We start from the raw sequence: 23,380 nt of genomic DNA, 5'->3' as shown, positions 1-23,380 counted from the left end.
AAAGCAATGAGGTGAGATAGAGGCTCACTGTGGTAACAGGAGCATGGAGCAGCCCATGCCCTGTCTTGAAGAAGGGAGCAAATACTCAGTTTCAACTAGAGGTATCTTAATGAAATGCAAGGACAGTGATCCAGGTTTTCCAATTTGTCAAGAAAACCCAGTAATCTGGATTTTTATTGAGATGTAATTATTTATATTTTAATTTGTTTAAATTACGTATTAAATAAGGCAAGTAGTTGGCTACTTGCATTATTGTTGAGAATGATCCAACTAACACCTCATTGTAGAAAGCAACTGGTGGACAGTAGTAATGGATTTATTTGTTAGGTTTTCAAATTTATTGAGAAAAGCTAGTAATATAGATTTTTATTGAATTTCTTTGAAATTTATTTCCAAATGATTCAAATATTTTTTGAGACATCTGTGGGCCTTTATACGTGTCTGCTTGGGCTGCCATAACAAATTACCACAGACTGGGTGGCTTAATCAACAGAAATTTATTTTCTCACAGTTCTGTAGGAAAGAAGTTCAAGATCAAGGTGCTATCAGGATCATTTTCTAGGGAGGCCTCTCTTCCTGGCTTGTAGACAGCCTCCCTCTCTCTGTGTCCTCACGTGGCATTTCCTCTCTGCACAGAGGAGAAAGAGATCAATCTTTGGTGTCTCTTTCTCTTCTTATAAGGATACTAGTCTTATCAGACAAGGGCCCTACCCTTATGACCTCATTTAACCTTAATTACCTCATACAAGGTCCATTCTCCAAATATAGTCACATTGGGAGTTAGGGCTTCAACATGAATTTTGGAGGGACACAAATCACAACTCAGTCCATAAAAGCCTCTATGTTACAAAATCAAACTTCTCTAGATTACATGGGCCAAATGCACTTGTCTATTCCAGGATACTCAAACACTAATGTGCATCAGAATTACCTGAAACTGTTAAATATTCCAAGACTTCACTACCTTAGTTTCTGGTTCACTGGGTCTGAGGTGAAGTCTCAGATTCTACATTTTTAACAATTAGTTCCCAGGTGATGTGTTTGCTGCTGCTCCGGGGATCACACTTTGAGAACCACTTGTTCAACAGATTTCTGCCCTCGTTTTACCCATCAATATGATCCCATCCTTTTTCTGCCTTCTGGACATTGTTCATTCTCTTTGGATGTCTCTCTGTTGTGCATCCTACCCTTCTAGGTGATTGAGAATTTACTGCAAGTTCGATTGGATTTTGTAAGAGATGGATAGTTAAACAAACAAATGAAATTGTGCTCCATAACCCCATTGTGAAACACAATTTTTAGAACAGAAAGTAATTATGAAAAACGTTTTTCTTCACAAATTAGGCAAAAGATCTTTGGGTTCTATAAGTCGAACATGTTAACAATGTAGTACAATTTTCACTGGGTTGGGGTAAGAAGTCAAGTTATACTCAACAGAATTTTAAAAAATGATATGCAAAGAAAAGGAAATAATCTGTCCTCTATGGAATATGTTAATCTTATGGTTATTAGCATATCATAGAAATTCGTGGTGTACAGATGTTAAAATGGATACAGAGAAAATTCTGGAGAAGTTGCAAAACAGAGCAGTCAAAGTGATTGGTTAAAGAAATTGTAGTAGCTTCTGTCATAAAAAGTTAAAGAAATTTGGAATCCTTTACTTTCCACAAATATGTATTAAATGTCTTACACTACCAGGTTTAAAAAAAGTAAACATACAGTCTATAGCAGTTCTCAATTTTTTTTTTCTGTCATTGAACCTGATGAATAAACTTCACTGGTGAGACAAAAATCGCATGGGCAAACCTCAAATGATTTCTAGTGATTTTTGTGGCAGCTTTTACTCTGCTCCATGATGGAAAACTAGTCAATTTAAACTATTTATTCAAGAGTACTTATGGGATGATTTTGCATGTGATAACATTTTTTAAGTAAAACATGTACAAACTTCTGACCTTTATTGTTAATAACACTTCATGAAATCTTGGCTGAGAATCATTGAGCTAGAAGTCTGAGGAGTACATCATTGTGTTTTTAAATTTGTTCAGGAATTATGAAAGGGATGCTGAGCAGTTGTTGATTGTGGGATATAGAGATTGACTGAGAGCGACTTACCATATAAGTTCATTTTGTTGGGACTTAGCAAGTAACTTTCTAATGGTTAGGAACACATCGAAATGAACAACTGGGGACAATCGTACAAAGATTGACACCTGTCCTGAAGGTTTTACAGTAATCATCAGCCAATAGTAGGGAACTGAATGCTAATAGTCTCTGTTTTACTGTTTCTTGGCTTTCCTTTGTTTTCCTTTATAATGTATTTCCAAAGTCATGTGCTGAATTTACTCCCTTACATTTTTATTCCCTTTGAACAAATAATGCCGATTTTGAGAGAATATGTATGTGTGTATATCATCTTCTCCCTTTGTTTTTCATGTCAGTCCATGTACAGAGGATCACCGGTTAGTACACATTTTAGAATTCTTAACTCCTGATTTTTATAGGTAAAAGAGAACATAAGTTTCATGCTATTTGGTAGCAAACTTCAAAGTAAGTGCATCTTCTTAAACTATTCATCACGGTTTCTTTTAAGTTCCAGTCAGCCTTTAAATATAAAGAATAACCTTTTTGTTTGTTTGTTTGGCATTTTAATTGATAATTCCCTGCATGGTGTTATATTTTTTCAACTTTAAACAAAAGAAATTTCTGGAATATATTTTATAGTTGTTTTTATTTTGTGCACCTAACAAATGCCCTTGAACTTTTTACTGAAACCATGTGCTTGTTTGTATTTATGGCTCACCCTACTTACTCCTGTGTGCCACTGTGTAGGCATGACCAGATCTTACTGATGTCTAATAAAGTCCTAATTATTGCATAGTTAAATTGGTTATAATATTCTAGTACATTACTAGTACAGTTTTTCTTTTTACACAGATTAAATTAGTCAACATTAACTCCACTGATATAGCTGATGGCCGACCCTCAATAGTCCTTGGATTGATGTGGACCATTATTCTATATTTCCAGGTATTGTGCTGCGGTTCCTTTTTAATTGATATAATGTCATGGAGGGAGAGAGTGGTAGACATTTCAATAAAGTCTTCATTTGCCACATCTTTGGGGTTTATCCTCAACTTAGCAGACATGAGACTTTCACACATACATCATTTTTTTGGTAGCAGGAAAATTTCCACTTTTCCCCTGCAAAGATGTTGTACATGGCACCTCTCACCCCAAAGAACTCCAGCCGAGGCACCCAATCTGAAAATATACAGGATGTCCCAAAAGTCACCATACATAGGAAAAATGGGAAATTATAGCTAATTGTACCTTTATTTACAAAATATTACAAAATTTTTCCTTTGTATGGAGATACCCCGTAGATGTAGAAGGAACTCAAGAAAATTTTCTTTGTCTCTGGAAGGGAGTAGTTCTAAGCTCCTATTAAACACAAAGGGGAAAATGAACTTTCCATGCCATCTAGAATAATTGTTCTAATCATTAGGTTTTATTTTATTAATTCGTTCATGTATTTGACCAGTGTTTATTACTGTGTGTAAGATGCAGCTAGAGGGGCAGTGGGAAGTACGAAGAGGGCTAAGACATCAACCATGCCCTTTAAGAGCTTACATTTTGTCAGGAGTCTTAAGGGTGTTAACATTTATAGTTGGCAATATCCAATGAAGGAAGAACAAAGATTATTCTTATATTTTTGCTGGCTGTGAATTCACAAACAGATTGAAGAGCTGACCAGCAACCTGCCCCAGCTCCAGTCTTTGTCTGGCAGTGCATCCTCCGTGGACAGCATAGCGAGCTCTGAGACTGCCAGCCCACCAAGTAAACGGAAGGTGGCCACCAAGATCCAGGGAAATGCTAAGAAGGCTTTATTAAAATGGGTTCAGTACACGGCAGGCAAGTAAGTACCTAGAGTTTCTCTAAATTTGAAACCCTTAAATAATTTGAGATATCAATTTGTTGCTGATTGCACCTTTTAATAATTGCAAAATTTGAAGACATATTTGAAGCCATTCAGTCTTGGCTTCAGCCCTTGTTTCACTCTTTCCTTAAAATAAAATATAAATATGAATCACCACTAATATTCTAGGAAATGCTGTAATTATATCAATTTCTTCTTCATTCATGTGACTGGGCTTGATTAATTAAGTTGATTAATCCTACACTTGGCTTAGTAGCATGAGAGCTGATTCTATTCGGGTCATTGTTTATAATTTCTGTAGAGATTAAATAATCTCTACACAAATAAATTAGAGGTTTAAACTTGATTATCTCTTCATAAGACTATTGAGTTCTATTTAATAACGTTGTCAGCTAACATCCACATTCTAAAAAAAATTACATTTACTTTAATTTCCTGAAACTTTCTAGCAATTTTATTTTTAAATTGTTTTCCTTTGGTCTTATCTTTTATCGAGAATGTAAATTCCTTTCTCAACTCTAGCTTTACGAACTGAGCATTTGCTTCTAGTTTTCAGTTTTCTTCTAGGCATAATAAATTTACATGTGTATATATTTATGTGATAATAATGGATAGAAAATTACTACTCTCAAAATGTTTTTTCTCATAGCAATTCCTATAGAGCTTTCAATTAATCATACTAATATTCTGTGATCCGTTGTGGTCAGGGGCTAGTCCCTGTACAAAGAAATTGTGCTTCTGTTTGATTTTCCTAAACATTTAAAATTAACTCACTTTCTATCTTGTTTTGCATGCCCAAATCTAATCTGAATTTGATTTTCTACTTCTGGAAAATAGCTGTAAACAAGTACTAACCATTATGAAATATTGAAGCACTAAACATAGGGAACTCTATTTTTAAAGTGTTTGAAGAGCAAAAATAAAAAGAGAAAAAGATAAACATAGAAAAGATGTAATTAGTGTTACTAATTTGTGTAGTTTTGTTTAGCTTTCAAAGTAAGGTCTAGTTAGGGGTATGTTTTTATGATTCAAGTTATAGTCAAAAATATTTCTGAAAATAAAGCTTTGTGGCTCTTTAGAATCTGTAGTAGAAATTAAATAAAAGCCCTTCCCACATTGCTAGTACACTGTTTGATTGGGTCTATAATCAAACAGTACAATGGGCATTACTAATCTCTACAGCAACTTAACTGGGCAGGAAGAAGAAATGTGTTAGGTACAAGAAGACTGGTAACCACGTGCTAACATTTATTGTGATACTCTTGTGGTTAAACTTTGTAATAATGTCAGTGTGATATTCTGCTGCCCATTGCTCCAGGCAGCATTAAATTAACCAAAAATAAATTGATTTTCTTTAACAATATAGTAACTTTCATTTAATAATGTAGTAAACTCAAATCTAATGCTGTTGGAGTTATCCTGCATTTAATTTAGTTTTACGCATGCTGTTTTGGGTGTCAAAGACATACAAGAGTGTGATCACAGCTCAAAGTCATTCCTGCAAATTGTGTATTGTAAACAGTAGTGGAAATTTGATTTTCCTTATTTGTGTAAATGTCCAGAATCATGGACTTGAGGGTCCTCCACCTACCAACACATCAGTAAGATCTGTTTCTTTTGTAGCTGCATAAATTGTAGAAGTTTGGAGAGATGACTATCCCAAGCTGTGAAAATTCTGTAATAAACACATGATTATATTACGCTATCAACCTGTTCATAATTTTTTCTAAAAGCTGCTTTTTATATTATCCCAGTATGCGTTTTTTAAGCAACTTTTTATCTGACATATGTAAAAGACTTTAAAATCTGTATCCAATTCAGTATATGAATAACATTGTTCCTAAAATTATTAAGTATAAGATCCCTTGTGGACACCTTAAACATATAATCACATACCTTTGCATTTGTACATTCTAACGCATTTGATATAATTCAGCCACATTATCTTAGTCTGTTATAGCCTGTTCCTGTACAACACAGTGCTGCTTAGCATTAGAAATGTGTTAGATCTTTCTTTAAAAGATAATTATTTATTTATTGTCATCATTTTTGGTGTTTTTATAATTTTCCTTTTTTAAAATTTTTTCAGATATTTTTTCTCTAGGTTTTTTTCCTTTAAAAAATAAGTGTATAAAGGTGCTTTACATTGACTTTCTTAACGGAAAAATCTAACAGAAAAGTCTAAATATGGAACAAGAATTTCTACATCTTATCATGTTACCCTCTAAGATTTTCAGTTTGCTTAATTTTTCTCAAAAACAATGAACCGATATCGCTAATTGCACATCATCGATGAAAAGCATTGGATTTTGCATAAGGTCTTGGAGAAAAGGCTTGTATGCTTTCAGAATGTGACGTTATTTTATGTTTTTATCACACTAAGGCACACTGGAATAGAAGTGAAAGACTTTGGGAGGAGCTGGAGAAGTGGGGTTGCCTTTCATTCAGTCATCCATGCCATTCGACCTGAACTAGTGGACTTGGAGAAAGTGAAAGACAGATCTAACAGAGAAAATTTGGAGGATGCTTTCACCATTGCCGAAACAGAACTGGGGATCCCAAGACTGCTAGATCCCCAAGGTAGGCTGGATAATGGTACAGCACAACACAGTGCATCTGCATGTCTTATACCCAGAAATTACACATGACTTCCATAGTCAGGAATAAAATATGACTCCATTGCTCCAAACAGTATCAGCCAGGTGAACTGGACTTACTCAATATACTCAAGGTGGAATGGAAGTTTTGGAAGTGTGTGCACAGGGTGTGGAGATGTGACAGGATAGAAGAATTACTCTATGTCTGTAACTCCAAAGAATCTGGGAGAAATAGATTATAAGTAATCTAAGATTATATCTTTAAAATATTGGTCATTAGATGCTTAGAAATATTCATAGCCATCCAGTGTTTTGGTGTCAATCAGAAAACTACACAAATGATTGACTAATATTTGTCATTTCAATTGTTTGGCATATTTTTGGTAAGGTTGTAAATTTTAAGACTTTCTGGAAATGGAGTTAACTCCTTCAAGCCTTCAAAAGACAATTGTGATGCCTTCGATAAATTTTAATAAACTACTAAGTTGCTTGTTTTGTTGAAATAAAAGTATCAAAGTGAATTTTCCAAATGTCACTGATAATTTCTTATTTAGGTTGGCAATTATGGAAATTTCTATTAATAAATGCAGAAATGTAAATATACAGTGAAAGCAAATTATCCACCACCCCTCAACCTTCCTGGCCTCTGGTTACCACCAATCTACTCTCTATCTTCATGATTATTATTTTTAAATAATGAAAATTATTTTTATAGATGGGAATTCAGAATGAATTTTCTAGCTCTAAAATGAATGGGATACACTTGTGTTTCCAAGAGTAAGTTACAGAGACCTGGTTGGGTTTACTCTGGGGCCCTATGAGATCTCTTGCCACATTAGGATTCTGCTTTGGGCCTCCTACTTTCACTAGGATAGCCAAGGACTTTCCACCTTGTTTCTGGGGGGAAAAAAAAGGGAAAAACTGCACACATACCCAAGCCATCAATTTCAGAGGATGTAACAGAGCTGAAATTTTTTCTGGAGTGAGATGAAAGGGGAGTATAAATGATTTTTTCATATCCACTAGACTAAAATATCTTAATATTTTCTTTGATGATCAGAAATTGAGGTTGCCCAAATATGAGTCTGTCTCAGATATAAGGCGATCCTCTGTTTTCCTAGTGAGAACTTCCCCTTCAAAATTTCTTTAGCCAACTTGAATGAATAAACTTTTAGGGATACAGATTAAATAAGACCAATAGCTATGATAATAATTATTGTATGATTTAGTTAGACGTATGCCATTCAGTAACAGCACATACTATGCTAACTCATGTGTTAAATGTTGCTTTTCTTTCTTCGCATTTCCTGAGACAGTTTTACTCATTGTTCACCTGCATCTTCAACATCAGTAATCTTGTCATGTCTAAAATCACCTGTCAGTCATCTAACAAATTTCAGAATACTTTATCTTTGTTTCCTTTTAAGTTGTGTGAGTTACAACACCTTTAAAATCTTACATTGAAAGTCTCTAGAAATTATATCTCAAATTAAAAGAAACTTTTACAAAATATTAGATTAATTTTATACTTTGTGGTGATTTGTTTTGCTTTTCCTTTTGGCTCTATCCATTGCTCCGCAAAATGTTATCATTTTTCGTTGCCTTTAAAATGGTTATTTTAAAGACTCGTTTATAGCATTCCACACTTTATTTATGCAGTCTTACCCCCATATATAATTACTAAATCTGTATAAATTTACTTGCCTGATTTTTACCAATTTTATTCTGTAAATATCTGTAAGCTTCAAAATCGCAATGATTGAGATCTCAGGCTGTGTCTCCCTCTAAGAGTACTTGACAGTTCAAAGTACAGTGATTTAGGGATAATGTCCCACAGTGAAGAGGCCATCTAAGAAATTGAATATAAGGCATCTCCCTTTCTTCTAAAGCAAAATTTGTGATGGTGATGGGGGGAGCTTATCTATATTTGGTCATATATATAATCGTATATGAGGCTATCATTCAGCATCACATCTGTAAGCATTTTCGTACTACACACTCACCCCAATTCTAAAATGCACATATTATTTGTACTTTGTTAACTGCATAGAAGTTCTGAGTAACTATACAGTACTCTGATTTCTAATTAATTAATGTTGTGATTATTTAAATGAAACATATACTACTTTCCTAAAAGCTCTTTGTTAAAATGTGTGGTCTTTCTTTTTTATTTTATTAGAGACAGGGTCTCTCTCTGTCACCAAGGATGGAGTGCAATGGACCAATCGTAGCTCACTCTAACCTCAAACTCTTGGGCTCAAGCAACCCTCCCACCTCAGCCTCCCCGAGTAGCTAGTACTACAGGCGGATGCCACCATGCCCGGTTAAAATGTGCCATCTGAGTCATAAAATTTCCACCACATATCATCCACACTAAATTGATTTCCCTTCCCCTCAAAATTTTAAATAGTAATTCTATTTTCATTCTACATTTTGGACGGTGGTTTTTGGTACAATTGCTAGATTTCGAAGCTTGTATTATTGAATGCTGATTAATTTATTCACATTTGGCTTTGGTTTTTTCCAGATGTCGATGTGGATAAACCAGATGAGAAGTCTATTATGACCTATGTAGCCCAGTTTCTGAAACATTATCCTGACATCCACAACACAGGCACTGATGGGCAAGAGAACGAGGTAGGTACTTGTTTTCTGCAAGCATTGATAGTGAACGCAGTGATAGTGACTCGGATTTTTAAGTGTAGTGTTTCCAAAACATTAAACTGGAATGTATTTTAATACGAGATCAACTGGATAAAAAATAGATACTACCAAAGGGGGAGGTGATTAGAGGAAAAAGTTTTTCTGGTTTGTATATTGGATACGTCAGAGAGAGCATTGCTAATAGTAAATGCAAGGTATGTGATGCTGATAAATTAAAATTGAGGAAAGATAGCAGTGTTGGGAAATGCATTTTAGTAAGTTGAGGATTGAAGTAATCGTGTATCTGTCACGTCATTTGCATGATTAGATCTTATGTCCCCTTTTTCTGCTTTATCTGATGAAATCTAATTCTGACTTTTGGATTTTATTATATCTACTCCCACCAAACTTACGGAAGTAAGGCACAATTCGTAAAAGCTCTTATTATTTGCTATGGTTAGATTTTTCAGCCTTTCAATAGTTTAAATAACATTTATATTTTTCATATTGCTCTAATGACATATGTTCATTGTCACAAATTTAAAAATTGAGAAAAAAAAAAGAAAAAGGAAAATTATCTTTACTTGAACTTCTAGAGAGAACCTATCCTAGAAAAACAATTAATATGGTGGTGTTAGTTCCCAACATTTTTATATGTATATATAGACATAAAATATTTTAACAAAATAGAATCTTAGTGTCCATATAATTTTATAATCTTCTTTTTTCATTAATATTATAGAGAACTATGCAAGTCATCATATGTATATACAATAATTTATTACCCAATCTTAATTATTGAAAATTTCTAATTTTTTGCTATTATAAACAGTGCTTTTATGAACAATCTTTAATAAGGTGTTGTTCTAAGATTCTTTTGTAGAAGTAGAATTCTAGGAATAACATACAAAATTTTAATGCTTTTAAACATGTTTTTCAAATCCCCGTGGAGAAAGTTTGTTCCATTTCACACTCTAGCCAGCACAGCAGAGTGCCCGCTTTCTTGGTCTTTAACAGCGATGCATATGACCATTTTCTAAATATTTTGGAAGTAGCATTGTATTTTTTAATTATAGAGGGGTGGAAGATTCAGTGCTGAATTTAGCAATAATCATAAGGTGCTTCTTCCTTTCCTTTCCCTTTTCCTCCTGAAAAGAAATTTAATTATAAGGCAAATGGGATCAGGGAAAATAATAAATGGAATTTTCAAGATACGTTAAAAACTCTGTCTTCATTACTCAGGTCTCAACTGGAGTTTTCAGAGCAGTTGAGATCACAATGAAGAGCAGTAAGAAAACCAAACATGTTAAAATGTGTTTTCTAAATAGACTTAGAAACAGCCTAGGGAAGGAAAAGGTTAGAAGAGCATAACTCAGAGTTCTCAAGCAGGAAAAGTTCTTTTGCCAAGAGTTAGAAATCAGTGGCTTCATAAAAGAATTAAGCAAAACAAAGGTAACAGTTCTTTCCTAGGTCTCTTGGATGAAGTTAATCTGGCATTTAATAGAACTATGTTAGTTTCTTAAAAACTATAATTTCAGGAAATCTCTTTTGTTCCTTGTCAGGATTCGGACACAAATATTGATCATCAGAGTAACTTATCTAGAGTTAGTAAAATAAATGTTTCTGAGAAACACCACAAATGGCTAAAGCAAAGACTCCATGTGCAAATGCAAGCATAAAATGTGCAAGTATTTTGGAGTCATTTTGGGCTTATTGGGTTTTGACAACATAATTGGACATGAATGTTAATGTCTGAATAAGAAACTCTGTAAGAAGGCATGTTAGACTTATGCCATACAGAACAGAGAAAATCCTTCCAAATTTTCATCTGGTTTTCTCATCTGAAGCCCTCATGTTATTCAATTGAATTTATATCTGATCTCATTTCTTGGTTTTTACTATTTTAATTTCTCTGACATTAATCATCTCTCCAGATTAGTAAACTCTGTGGCTGGAAACATCTAAAAAGCAAAAGGAGATGCTTTACTTAATATTCATGAGCAGGAATTTAATGCAAAAAATCCTTAAAACTTTGAAACACAAACGCTTCTTTTTTTTTTTTAATCCCCTTGGAGTTTAATTAAAATTCAGATTCATACCTCTTCCTGCCATTCAATTCCAATGATGGGTGGACCCTGGGATTCTGCACTTTTATTTTTATTTTATTTTTTTATGGCTGAATAGTATTCTTGTATGAGAGTGTGTGTGTGTGTGTGTTTATTTCAGCATATTACAGGGGTACCAATGCTTAGGTTACATACATTGCATTTGCCCCACCAGAGTCAGAGCTTCAAGCATGTCCATCCCCTACACGGTGAGCACCGCACCCAGAGGTGTGAATACACCCATCCCCTACTCCCCCCTCCCACCTGCCTGACACCCGAGGAATGTTACTACTATATGTACACATAAGTGAAACACACACTTATGACACAAGCTTATTAACACACTTTACTAAAGAGGCATTATTACTAAGAGGTTACTTTAATTATCTAGAAAATAAATTCTGATCATTTTTTAAAAGATTCCTTCTATCCCTTTCCTGAAAAGAAGATACTTATGACATCTTCAGGCTTATCTCAAAAATTATTTTTGAGGAAAATGTATTAGAAGCTTTGCCCTTTTTTCTTGTGGTATTCGAAATGTAGGGCATAAACATCTAAAACTAAAAATTTTGAATAATTAAAAAATTCATTTGTATGTCATAGGACTTATATTTGTTTAATGTAGTTAATGATCACCTAATTCTGTCTGGTGAAGATTTAAGATTTTAGGAGCTACATATTAGGGTGACTGACACCATCACCTCAAAATACTCAATATTTGTCTACTCAGCTCTTAGTAAATATCTTAAATTCATTTTTAAAAATCTTGGCCTGGACCTATCTACCCAGCTTTCATTTTTGTGTATTTGATTTCTACATCACCATTATAATTTTATTAAAATTAAATATTTTATGGATACCATTTTAAATATAATTTTCTTACTGGAAATAGACATTGCCATGCCTTTTTTACTTCAACCAGAAAAAAAATGATGAAGAAATTTTTTGTCTTAAGGTATTCCTTGGATAATTAGTACCCAATCATAAATAAATAACATAGATCTATTGGCTTATCTCACTCACCTATCAAACTTTCAGTTATTTTTTTCACTCATCCATTCTTCTACTGCAACCAATATTACTGGCTGCCCTCAGAAGCACAGCACAGTTTTAATTCTTAAAACTGGGACACAGAAACAGGTATGCTGTATATATTTATAGGAAAAAAAAATGAGTCCCTACACTTCTTTTTTACTCAGTTCTCCTTCTAACATGTTAACACACATTTACAAAATGTGTATGTCGCTGCATATGACTATTTTAAATTAAAATAAAAATATTGTTTGCCAGATAACTGTGTTGTCTTATTGGAGTTGGACATTTTTATATTTTCAAAAGTTATGAAAATGTCTTTAAAGTAATTATACCCTTAAGATTATTACCTATTTATCCATAGACAGAGGCCTCTCCATTGATTCTCTTCTTGTCTCCTTAATGATTTTTGTCCCTGATTTATATTAGGTTTCTATATATTACCTTTTCATACTGTTAGGGAATACTTCCAGGTTTCCCATCTTTTGCAAATTCTATCCAAAATTTAAGGTAAGGTTTAAGTAATCTCAAATTAGCGACCTCTTTCAAACGTTTTACATTCTGTGGCTTGTTAACCATCTCTTTGCATGTCTTTGTCTTTACGTGAACATTTCTTTTTTTATTATTATTTCAGCATATTATGGGGGTACAGATGTTTAGGTTACGTATGTTGCCCTTGCCCCCCCGCCCCCCTCCCCCCCAAGTCCGAGTTTCAAATATGTCCATCCTTCGGGTGGTGCGCATTGCACTCTTTGTGTATGCAAATACCCGTTTAACACCTTCATCATGTCAGTTCCTATTCCTTTCTAACAGAAAAATAACATACATACTTGTTATCAAATGTTAGTGGCAGCCTACGCCATCCCTAATTAGCCCACTAATCTTTAATTATGAAATGATATCAATTAATTTATTTTAATAATCCTTGTAACACTAATAGAATGATTTGCAGTAACTATGTTTGGTTACTTTAAATATGACTTGGAAAATAAAAACAAAGTTGAAGATTTATTTTTATATTGTAAAATATTAAGCAGGAAATCATTGAGCAAGGGAAGTATTCAGTTAGCTTGTCAGTATGAGTTTCCTCTTGTGTCTTCTGCTCCATATTGGGTCTCATGGTTTAGTAAAGTTCATGACATGTATTTGTGGAATGAGTGGTTGCGAATTCTTGCCCACATCTAAGTTACCGAGCGCATATCCTGTACTTCAACTTTTCCATCTTTCTTTATATTCTATCTGGGCCTGAGTTTAAGTATCTATCAATACAATAGACTTTAAGCCAACATTGGAATAAGAAATCAGAAGTAACTAGTTTCATGTCAAATAGTAAATTATTTTTTATTTCATGTCCATGAAGCATGTGTTTATATATAAACACAGTACAAAAAATATGAATATGCTTGTGTGTGTGTGTGTTTGTGTGCCTGCGCATCAGTGAATGAAAGAGAAAGAGAAAATAAAAGTGAAAGTAAAAGAGAAAAGTAAAAAGAATCTGACAGTTTAGCTGCCTGGAATTTAGGTGGTCTTCTATAAGCAAATAGATCCCCATGTCTTTTTTTTCTTTTAAAGAGACAGGGTCTCACTCTGTTGCCCAGGCTGAATTGCAATAGCACCATCATAGCTCACTGCAGCCTCGAACTCCTGGGCTCAAATGATCCTTCCACCTCAGCCTCCCAAGTAGCTGGGACTATAGGCACTTGCCACCACACCAGGATAATGTTTAAAAATTTTTCGTAGAGGCGGAGTCTCGCTATGTTGCCCAGGCAGGCCTTCAACTCCTGGCCTCAAGCAATCCTCCCGCTTCAGCCTCCCAGAGTGCTGGGATTGCATGGGTGAGCCACCTCTCCTGGCCTCCCCATGTCTTTTGAGTGCATCTAAAAGTTAACAACTGTAGAAAAGCCACAAGACTAATGGATACTGGGACTCTAAATATTGTTTTGTCCTTTGTTTTTCTCTTAGAAAGGAGAAAATCGAGTGTATAAATAGCTACATCCTTCTCACCTTATTGTAATTTGCTTGACACTTTCCCAGCACTGGAAAAAGCCATTACTAAATAGACTCTAATGAAGTTATTTTAAGAACATAGTACTTTTCTCTCAGGTGACTTTTGCTAACAAACAGCTCCTCTTCGGGACAGTCTCAAGGGCTTTTCAAACGCAGAAGTTGATGAGGAGTCTGTCCTCAGAGGTGCACGGTGAAATCCCACGCTCACCCCTTACAGAGGTCACATCGACCCCTGGTACCATGGATGGACCAAGAGCATCCTTTTCCTCTGAGCTCCTAAGAATGTGGTATCAGCGCTTGTCTGGGCATGAAAATCAACCAGGAATAAAGCATGTGTCTTGATTATGTTCACCTGCTTATTCAGGAGAGCCGTCATGGGGAGAGCAGAACCTTGTCACTCTTGGGCTCCAGCTCCATTCCTTTCTGTTATTAACTATGCTCCCAATGTATCACGTATCCACTGTCATCTACTGAGTGATACTGAGTGCCAGACACTGTGTTAGGCAATGGAAATGGGAAGATATGTAAGGCATTTGTACAGTTGTTCCTCAATATCCACAGGGGATTTATTCCATGACTCCCCATGGACACCAAAGTCCTTATATGCTCAAGTCCCTGATATGAAATGGCTTTATTTGCATATAACCTACATGTATCTTCCCATATTCATTAATCAGCTCTGGATTATTTATAATACCTAATGCAATGCAAATGCTCTTTAATGGTTGTTATGCTGTATTTCTGAATTTGTATTTTTATTATTATTTTTATTGGTTTTTTTCTGGCTGTTTTTGATCTGAGGTTGGTTGAATCTGTGGATACGGAGCTCTGACTGTAAAATGAGGAAAAAAGAGACAGTTAAGGGGAAAAATACAATATAATGCATTTAGGTAAACATTAGTGCTCAGCTGTTATAGGATCATAAAGAAGTGTTCTCAACATGTGGTCCTTAGACCAGCAGCATCAGATTTACCTGGAAACTTAGAAATACAAATTCTCAGGCTCTGCCCCAGATCTACTGAGCCAAAAAATCTGGGGATGGTGCCCAGCAATCTGTGTTTTCACAAGCCCTCCAGGTGATGCTAGTGCACATTGAGTTTGAGAACCACTGGCCTAGAAGAGAGACCCCTTCCCCCAGACTTCTGGGTCAGAAAAAGCTTCCTAGGGAAGGTTGTGCATGGGCTGAGCTCTGAAGATGGCATTATCCAAAGGAAATGGGGATATAAGTGTCTGGGCAGAAGAGACTGCCTTTGTAAGACCAGAAAGTGAGAGAAGCCATGGATTATGTAAACATCATGTACTAGTCTTTGTACTAGGTGTGTTACATAGATTACCTCTAATTCCCACCAAAACATGGACAGGGTGTGCAATGATTCCTCAGGTGATAGTACAACAGTAAAGAGGTGAAAAAAAAAAAAAAAAAAAGACACCAAGTTCACAGAGCCAGTGCATGGCAGAACCTGAATTTGAAACCAGTTTGGCTGCCTTCATATACAGCACTCCTTCCACTGTGACACATCACCTGCCAGTAGGGTCGGTAATTTTACCTGTGTCACAGGACTGCCAGCAGCAAGTGAGATGTGGTGGTTGAAAGCTATTTGTAAGTGACAAAAAGCATGTTAAATATGTTTATGATTACTTTGGCATTCTTACAAGATATGAAATCTTGATGAAAAAATAGGATATTTTTATCAAAGCAATGCTAGAATGGCTCCTGTTATTATGTGTGAAAACAAAGATAAAAATCTCAATTTTATTTTTCATTTTTGAGATGTAAGTGGTGGCCTCGATGCATTCATTCAGCAAATAACTTGGTAAATCTCTTATAGGTGCCCTGTTGCCAGGGCCTAGGAATACCACATTGAGCAAGATAAATGTGTTTTCTGTCCACATGGAGCTTATGACTCTGAATATGATTTCAAATAATAATATAGACAAGTCATCCAATGTTACTGTGAATCAGACTCCTCGAATTCAGTCCAAACTAATCCCATCCAGAACAGTCCTCTGGGTTACCAGTGGCGTTGGGTTAGGAAGCAATCCCCAGGCCTGTGTTTCCACTCCAGCTATTGCTCTTTCTGCGTTTTTGTATACTTAGGACATTCCCTCTTGAGCACATTTTCTTTATTAAATTAGTGTTACTTGAGGGGGAAAAAATGGAGGTAGATAATTTCAATATTCAACAAAATAATTAAGATATTTTTCTAGTGTCAATTTTTGCTGCTTATTATCCTAAAGGGGTGGGAGTGAAAAGAAAGAAAATTTTTCAGAGACAATTGGGACTTACTAAATACTAAGTCTCTTCTAGGATTGGTCAAGTATTAATCAGCAATTAAATAAATACACAGCTACTAATAAAATTGCAATGTCTCCTGGTTTCCAGAGAGAAGACAGGCTAATTTTAAAGGAAACGAAAGTTTGGATAGAACAATTTGAGAGAGATTTGACGAGAGCACAGATGGCAGAATCAAATTTGCAGGATAAATATCAGGTAATGTATGGAAGAGGTTTTTGGATTTTTCAAAAGCTTTTCATGAATGAGATTCATGTATGTCATTTAATCTATGTTTAATCTTTAAAATTATATTAATGAGAAAAGTCTTCAAAGAAAAATAATATGCATTAAGTTTGCATGAACTTAATAATTGTATATCTATCTAAATAGATGGTTTTAAATTGCCTTGTGTCCACACTATGGAGCTCTGGGGTTTCTTCACTTTTCCAGAACACAGCATTCTAGATGATCCAGAACACAAACATGGAGTCATTGTTTTTATAGAACTTGTGGTCTTATAGATGTCATCCAACACAAAAATCCACACATACACACAGAAAAGTCTTGAGTCAAATTGAAAATTACTACAAAATAAGCTAAATCTAGTAAAGGATTGCAACACAAATATTTGGTGTGGGTCCATTAAAAGGACCAGTTTCTACTGTGACCTGCCTAGTTCAACACTATTGAATTCAAGTTGAGGTCGGTGTTGTTTTTATTTTTCCCCATGCTCATTATGCTGTCATTAATTGGATTTCTACTTCTAAGATACAAAGTCTTATAACAGATTTTTCCCATTAAAAAGTTGTGACATATTTTATGCAGCATTGTCATTTTTCTCCTATTTCAAATATCACTCCATTTTAGTGGCAAAATTAAATGTAGTATATTCTATAGAATTCTCTACTCTACATCATATTTCAATCATTTGTGCTACCAGAAAAAAAGGGGGGCATAAAATGATATGAGAGTTTCAGCATGGCAGACAATAAAGTATTCATCTCTGGCATTAGTATGTGATTTTATATAATCATATCTATAAACATGCCTGATTTTAGATGGATGATATATCAATATTATATTTGTTGAATTTGGCAAAGCAATAAATATGGGCTTATTATGCATGTACTCTCTTGCTTTGCAACTCAATCTAATCTTTTCTCCCAGAAATAAAATTTTCTGGGATGATTTCCATTAAGAAATGATTAATCCAGTAAACTGAGAACAGAAATGCAAGAACAGAGTGAATATACTTATTTAGTACATTGGTAAGTTTTAGTTTCAGCATAAATTATGAAAAACTAAATTTCAAGTTATAAAGTTACCTGTTGTGCAGATGCTATTTTATAAGAGGTAAAAAAAGGATTAGAAAAGTATACAACAGAAACACTCCTGTAGGCCAAATGTGATCACTGGTCTCCTAAAACAGGATTAGACTATATGAAATCTGAATACAGGGAAAATTTTCTTTTATCTTTGTATTATATACATCTGTTTCAACCTTTCAATAAATGCTGTATTTTCCAATTTTTCCATTCAGAGAAGTCTATGGGATACAATTAAAAATTGATTTTACGTTTTGTATTTTAAAAATTCCGTTAAATTAGAGGGAAAGGAAGATAAAACTTGAAGTAAAATTCTTATTCACTATCTCCCCCCAGTGTTCTTCATGTGAATTTACATGTTGGTTTATAATTTTGAAATTCGTTTAGATGTTTTACCTGCTAGATTCTGTGAGGCCATTCTCCTGTTCTGAAACATAATTGCACATTTTAATGGTATTTTCAATTCATATGTGGACTTGGAGTCACATTTTAGGGTGGGTTAATTTAATGTAACATGTAGAACTTTAAAATAACTACTTTTCATGTTAGTGTTAAGCTATTGTTAAGTCTGCATATTATAAATTTATTTTAACCATGCTGTGACATACATAATATTTTAATGCCATAAAATTAAAGCAAAAGGTTATCATGTAAACGAGGTCCCCTACAGTAAGCTTCTTAATACAGGCTTACTTAAACACAAATTTAGGTATTAATTCAGCATTACTTTGATACACGTAATTTCTATTTGTAAATTGTTTGGTACTTTGAAGTAAAGCAACTATCTTGTTTATTAGCCTAGATTTATACTCCTGTTTACTGTCATTTCTTGGCAAACATATACTGGTATGTAAATTACTAATCTAGAAATGAGAAATCCTAGATTTTAGTCCTGCCTCTATAACTTGTCCTTGCCAAGTCGCTTCTGGGCTTCATGATAATAATGCACGTCTATGTTGTAGGGTTGTGGAGAGAGCCAGAAAGGATAATATGCAGAAAGCACTTAGCACAGGGTCAAGCTCACAGTCAGGGCTTGATGAGTGGCAGCTGCTATTAGTATCATGACTGTCATTATTATTATCGACAACATTTATTGAGTGTTATCCAAATATAAAGAATTGTTATTTAGGAAATGTGCTTTCCTTTGCCTTTGCTTTTTTTGACTCATTGCCATATTGTTGCTGTTTTTCCTCTTTTAGTCATTTAAGCACTTCAGAGTTCAGTATGAAATAAAACGGAAACAGATTGAACATTTAATACAACCATTACTCAGAGATGGTAAATTGTCACTAGACCAAGCATTGGTAAAACAGTCCTGGGACAGAGTGTCCTCCAGGGTAAGTTCTCTCATGATTAATTTCGTTAGAGCTTATGCATTCAGTTGAGAATATTTTTCATCATCTTTTTCTACATGGTGATATTGTATCAGGTCCTATTGCTTCTGTGTAAGGGTGGAAAGGCTTAACTATGGGAGAACCTCTGTACTCTTGTCAAGTTTTCCTATAAGTTACTGGAAGAGCTTGGTCTAACAGCCATTTTCCTGCTTTCCCTACCCTACCTGTGATATCAGGCACTGACTAGATGGTAGATTGAAATCCTGAAAGACTATGTGGATGACTTCTCACCTTATCCAACTTAACTCTGGGTTGTTTAGAAGAGATGACCCTCTTGTCTTGTAGAAGATTCCAAGGAATGGAGCCTCAACACCTTCTCATATTCTGAAACCATGTTCCATCAACAGTTAAAGATTTTCTTGTATTGACATACAATTTTATGTTCTATAACTCAGTATTAATTCTTATCTGGTCATTCATGAATCTTAAGAAACTGCTCATTATCTTTCATATTAATGTTCTTCATGCTTAAAGATCAAGATTTCAAACCCCTGGGTCTCTTCCACCACTAATAGGAATATTTGTCTTGACCTTACCATGTGTCCTGTCTTTTGGTAATCTCATTTTTACCATTGACTTCATCAAATAATAAGTTAGTTCCTGAGCACATTAACTCACCACAGCTAGCATGTCAGTAAGGCAGGAAATGGTGTTTGGGAACTGGATAAAGTGGAAGAAATGGAGAGAAGATTACAAAATCATAGGATTACAGAAAGAATCCTGAAAACTCATCTTTGTCCAGAACTTTCTAGATCACCCTAATTTTTCTGGACTTGTTCTGATTTTGTGAAAGGTTTTAATGAGATTCTCATTTGACAACCAGGATACACACTCGTGGGTGCATAACTATTGCATCCTTTGAGTATGCCAGCAAACTTGGTTCCTTCCCTTTCAGCAAAAGCCACACTCAGAATCAGTGGGTGATTTATGCTATTCCCGTAAGAAGAAAATTACTTAAGCTTCCAATAATACCCTTTCATGTCTACGATGTATTTTGAGTTTCATCAAAATTTGCTTGTCACTGTAATTTTCTCCCAAGACCCAAAGCATCAAACTTAGAACAGAGATATTTGCTTATTTGATATTTTTGAATTAGCCTAAAATCATCAACTTAAAGCCTTATATAGGCTTTAAAATCATTTGGGGAAATTTTAGAAATTGTCTTCTGTGTTAGAGATATTTAATTTTTCTATTTTCCTGCTTTTTTAAATTTCAGCTCTTTGACTGGCATATACAGCTTGATAAATCTCTTCCCGCACCTCTGGGCACCATCGGTGCCTGGCTATACAGGGCAGAGGTGGCCCTGAGAGAGGAAATAACCATTCAGCAGGTCCACGAGGAAACGGCAAACACAATACAACGGAAGCTTGAGCAACACAAGGTAAAAATTTTGTTTGGAAAACTTTCCAGCATGACAGTCCTAGTATGGTTTGGAGAGGTGGCCTAGTCGGAACCTATGCTGTCTCGGATTCCCCAAATATCCATCCTACGTGATTCAGAGATGTCACACCTGCTTGAAGTTTTCTAGTTTGCATTTTCCTTCCTTGTACTTGTTAATGATTGTTCCAGTTCAACTGTTCTCAAGTTGATTTCCTGAGATATTTTCCAATAGATCTGTGGCATTTTTTCATCTGCAGCTAGCTTTGTTATTTCTTTTGCTATACATTGTTTTCTAAAAGATAATCCCACCAATAATATGTGCTCTAGACTCATCCCTGCCTCCATTATCAAGAGAAGGTGGGCAAAAGTTCTTACATCCTGGTGCTTTTCTATAGGGGTTGAGAGGATGGTGGCTTTAAGAAGTGGTGGGATTAGGCTTTGATGACCTCTTAGTCCTTTTGGAATTTTTTAGCTTAATGTATGGTCAGTGGTATATAGTGCAACTTCAAATATACTTCCTCTTTGTGTTTTGTGATGGCATGGGCCTAACTAAAATGCTATATTTTATTAACATCACATTAACGCCATCCTGCATTTTGTGTCATTAACTTTGTGTACTCGATTTTCTGTGTCATGATGATGTTTTACTGTGTATGTGGAAAGCAAATAGATTTCTACTCCTGACTATACATGGGTAATTTATACCTCATATATATATGTGTGTATATTTTACATGACTGAGTCCCTTATATTTTATTTTATTTTTATGTCAATAGATTTAGGAGATATAAGTGGTTTTTTGCTGCATGGATGTATTGTATAGTGGTGAGGTCAGGGCTTTTAGTGTACCCATCACCTAAACAGTGTACATTGTACCCAATAGGTAATTTTTTGTCCCTCACTCTCTTCCTACCCTCCCTACCTCTGAGTTTCCAATGTCCACCACTCTGTATGGCCATGTGTACCCATTATAGCTCATGTATATTTTCTGCCAAATTATTGATAAATTTATATTTTTAATTGCCCCAAGGAAATGGACTGCTATATATTCTAGACTGAATCATAAAGCAAATTCATGACAGATTTTTTTTCACGCCACTCTGGGACCTTATTTTCGGAGCTAGAGAGGTAGAGATTCAGAGATGTCGCGACCTTGAAGCTCCCAACCCTTTCAGCTCAACTGACTCAACCCCAGACGAGCTCATCAAACCAGACAGACACAGCAAGGTCTGACAGTGGAGACCATCACTCAGGGTCCTGCCTCCATTTCCTCCTGGCCCCTCCTCAGTTAGACTCGGTGCCTTCAGACACTTTGATTTGCAGATTATCTCTTATCCCCTCTCCGCCCGCTGCCACCAGCACACACAAACACACACACACTCCCCCTCATCTGGCTACTCAGATGCGAGCATGACTTTGGTTCTTCTCCATCTGTACAAACACACACACAGAAAATCTGGGCCTGCTAGTCTGTACCTCAGCGCTCTGGAGGTGGGGGAAGCTGTAAGAGAGCCAGAGCTCAGGCTCATACAAGATCAAGTCACAGGACTTTTCCTGGGATTGAGCTGGGTTAGGGCTTCTCCTAAGCCTACAAACACCTGGCAGTGTCCATTTTGAGATTCCTAGTATATCAAAAATAGGAAAAACTGTGAAAACAGGATTATACAAATATCTCTTCAAAAAATTACTAATTAAGCATGTGTAACATACAATAATTTCTCTGTATGTATTATTTGTAATAATTGAAACTATTTTAACTGGTATGAATATTTGATACAAAACAAGTCACCTTAGAGTTTTAAATAAAATGTAGAATGTATACAAATTGTGAGTTAAATGTGTTAATTTAGCAAATATGCATTGCAGGACTAGAATGTGCCAGTTATCAGCATCGGGGAACCAGGTGAAGGGGACAGGCGAGGTCTGGACATTTGTAGTGCCTCTAATCTAGAGGTTTGAGAACCATCACGTGTTAGATGTTTACGTAATACACCTGAGTTTGATTTAAATGTTTCCCTGTAGAGAAAATGTCCTACAATACAACTGTGCTATTCACTAGATAATTCTAAGATTTCACAGAAATACTAATTCAAGGCACACTATAGGCGGCCATCAGTCTCTGATGGGAGTGAGTTTTAAGTTTGACAATGTGCATACTGTTGGTATGTTTCAGTGACTGCATGATTAAAGACATTTCATAACCCCTTCTGGCTCCCTTGAGAGAGAGAGAGAGAGAGATCGAGATTCTGTGCCAGCCAAGAGTACAGCTAGAACGATCACTCTGCCTAAGTGGAGCAACCAAGCCATGAAAACCAGAAATGAAATGAGGCAGGGAGAGACAGGGGGCAGGAGTCAGAGAAGATGGTTTTCTGAGACTGAAAAACCAGAAAGGACTAAAGAAAGCCAAGGAATACAATAGACAACAGGAAAAAAAACAGAGGTAGGTAAGAGCAGAGGCCAGGTTCAAGGTGAATCTCAGAATGATCTTTTTATTGAGATAGGAACTTTTTTCCTGATGCCTTATATTTGTACATATTTATGGGATACATGTGGAATTTTGTTCCGCGCATGGAACATGTAATGATCAAGTCAGGGTTTTGGGGGTATCTATCACTTGAGTATTTATTATTTCTATGTGCTGGGTACATTTCAGGTCCTCTCTTCTAGGTATTTTGAAATAAT

At 35.4% G+C, this 23,380-nt stretch overlaps 1 protein-coding gene across 1 annotated transcript in view; it reads left to right on the top strand.

Moving 5' to 3' along the window:
* Window positions 1-23,380, top strand: part of SYNE1 (spectrin repeat containing, nuclear envelope 1) — a 534,160-nt gene that overhangs the window by 112,522 nt on the left and 398,258 nt on the right. The window contains 8 exon segments of the mRNA XM_012646782.1: window positions 2,938-3,030; window positions 3,741-3,919; window positions 6,324-6,520; window positions 9,065-9,174; window positions 12,778-12,832; window positions 16,712-16,815; window positions 19,124-19,261; window positions 20,535-20,699. Of these exon segments, the coding sequence (XP_012502236.1) occupies window positions 2,938-3,030; window positions 3,741-3,919; window positions 6,324-6,520; window positions 9,065-9,174; window positions 12,778-12,832; window positions 16,712-16,815; window positions 19,124-19,261; window positions 20,535-20,699 (1,041 nt within the window).

The sequence above is a fragment of the Propithecus coquereli genome, unplaced genomic scaffold, assembly GCF_000956105.1.
Source record: "Propithecus coquereli isolate 6110/MARCELLA unplaced genomic scaffold, Pcoq_1.0 Scaffold25, whole genome shotgun sequence".
In the NCBI taxonomy this organism is placed as follows: domain Eukaryota; kingdom Metazoa; phylum Chordata; class Mammalia; order Primates; family Indriidae; genus Propithecus; species Propithecus coquereli.
This window is presented reverse-complemented; position numbering and strand designations above follow the sequence as displayed.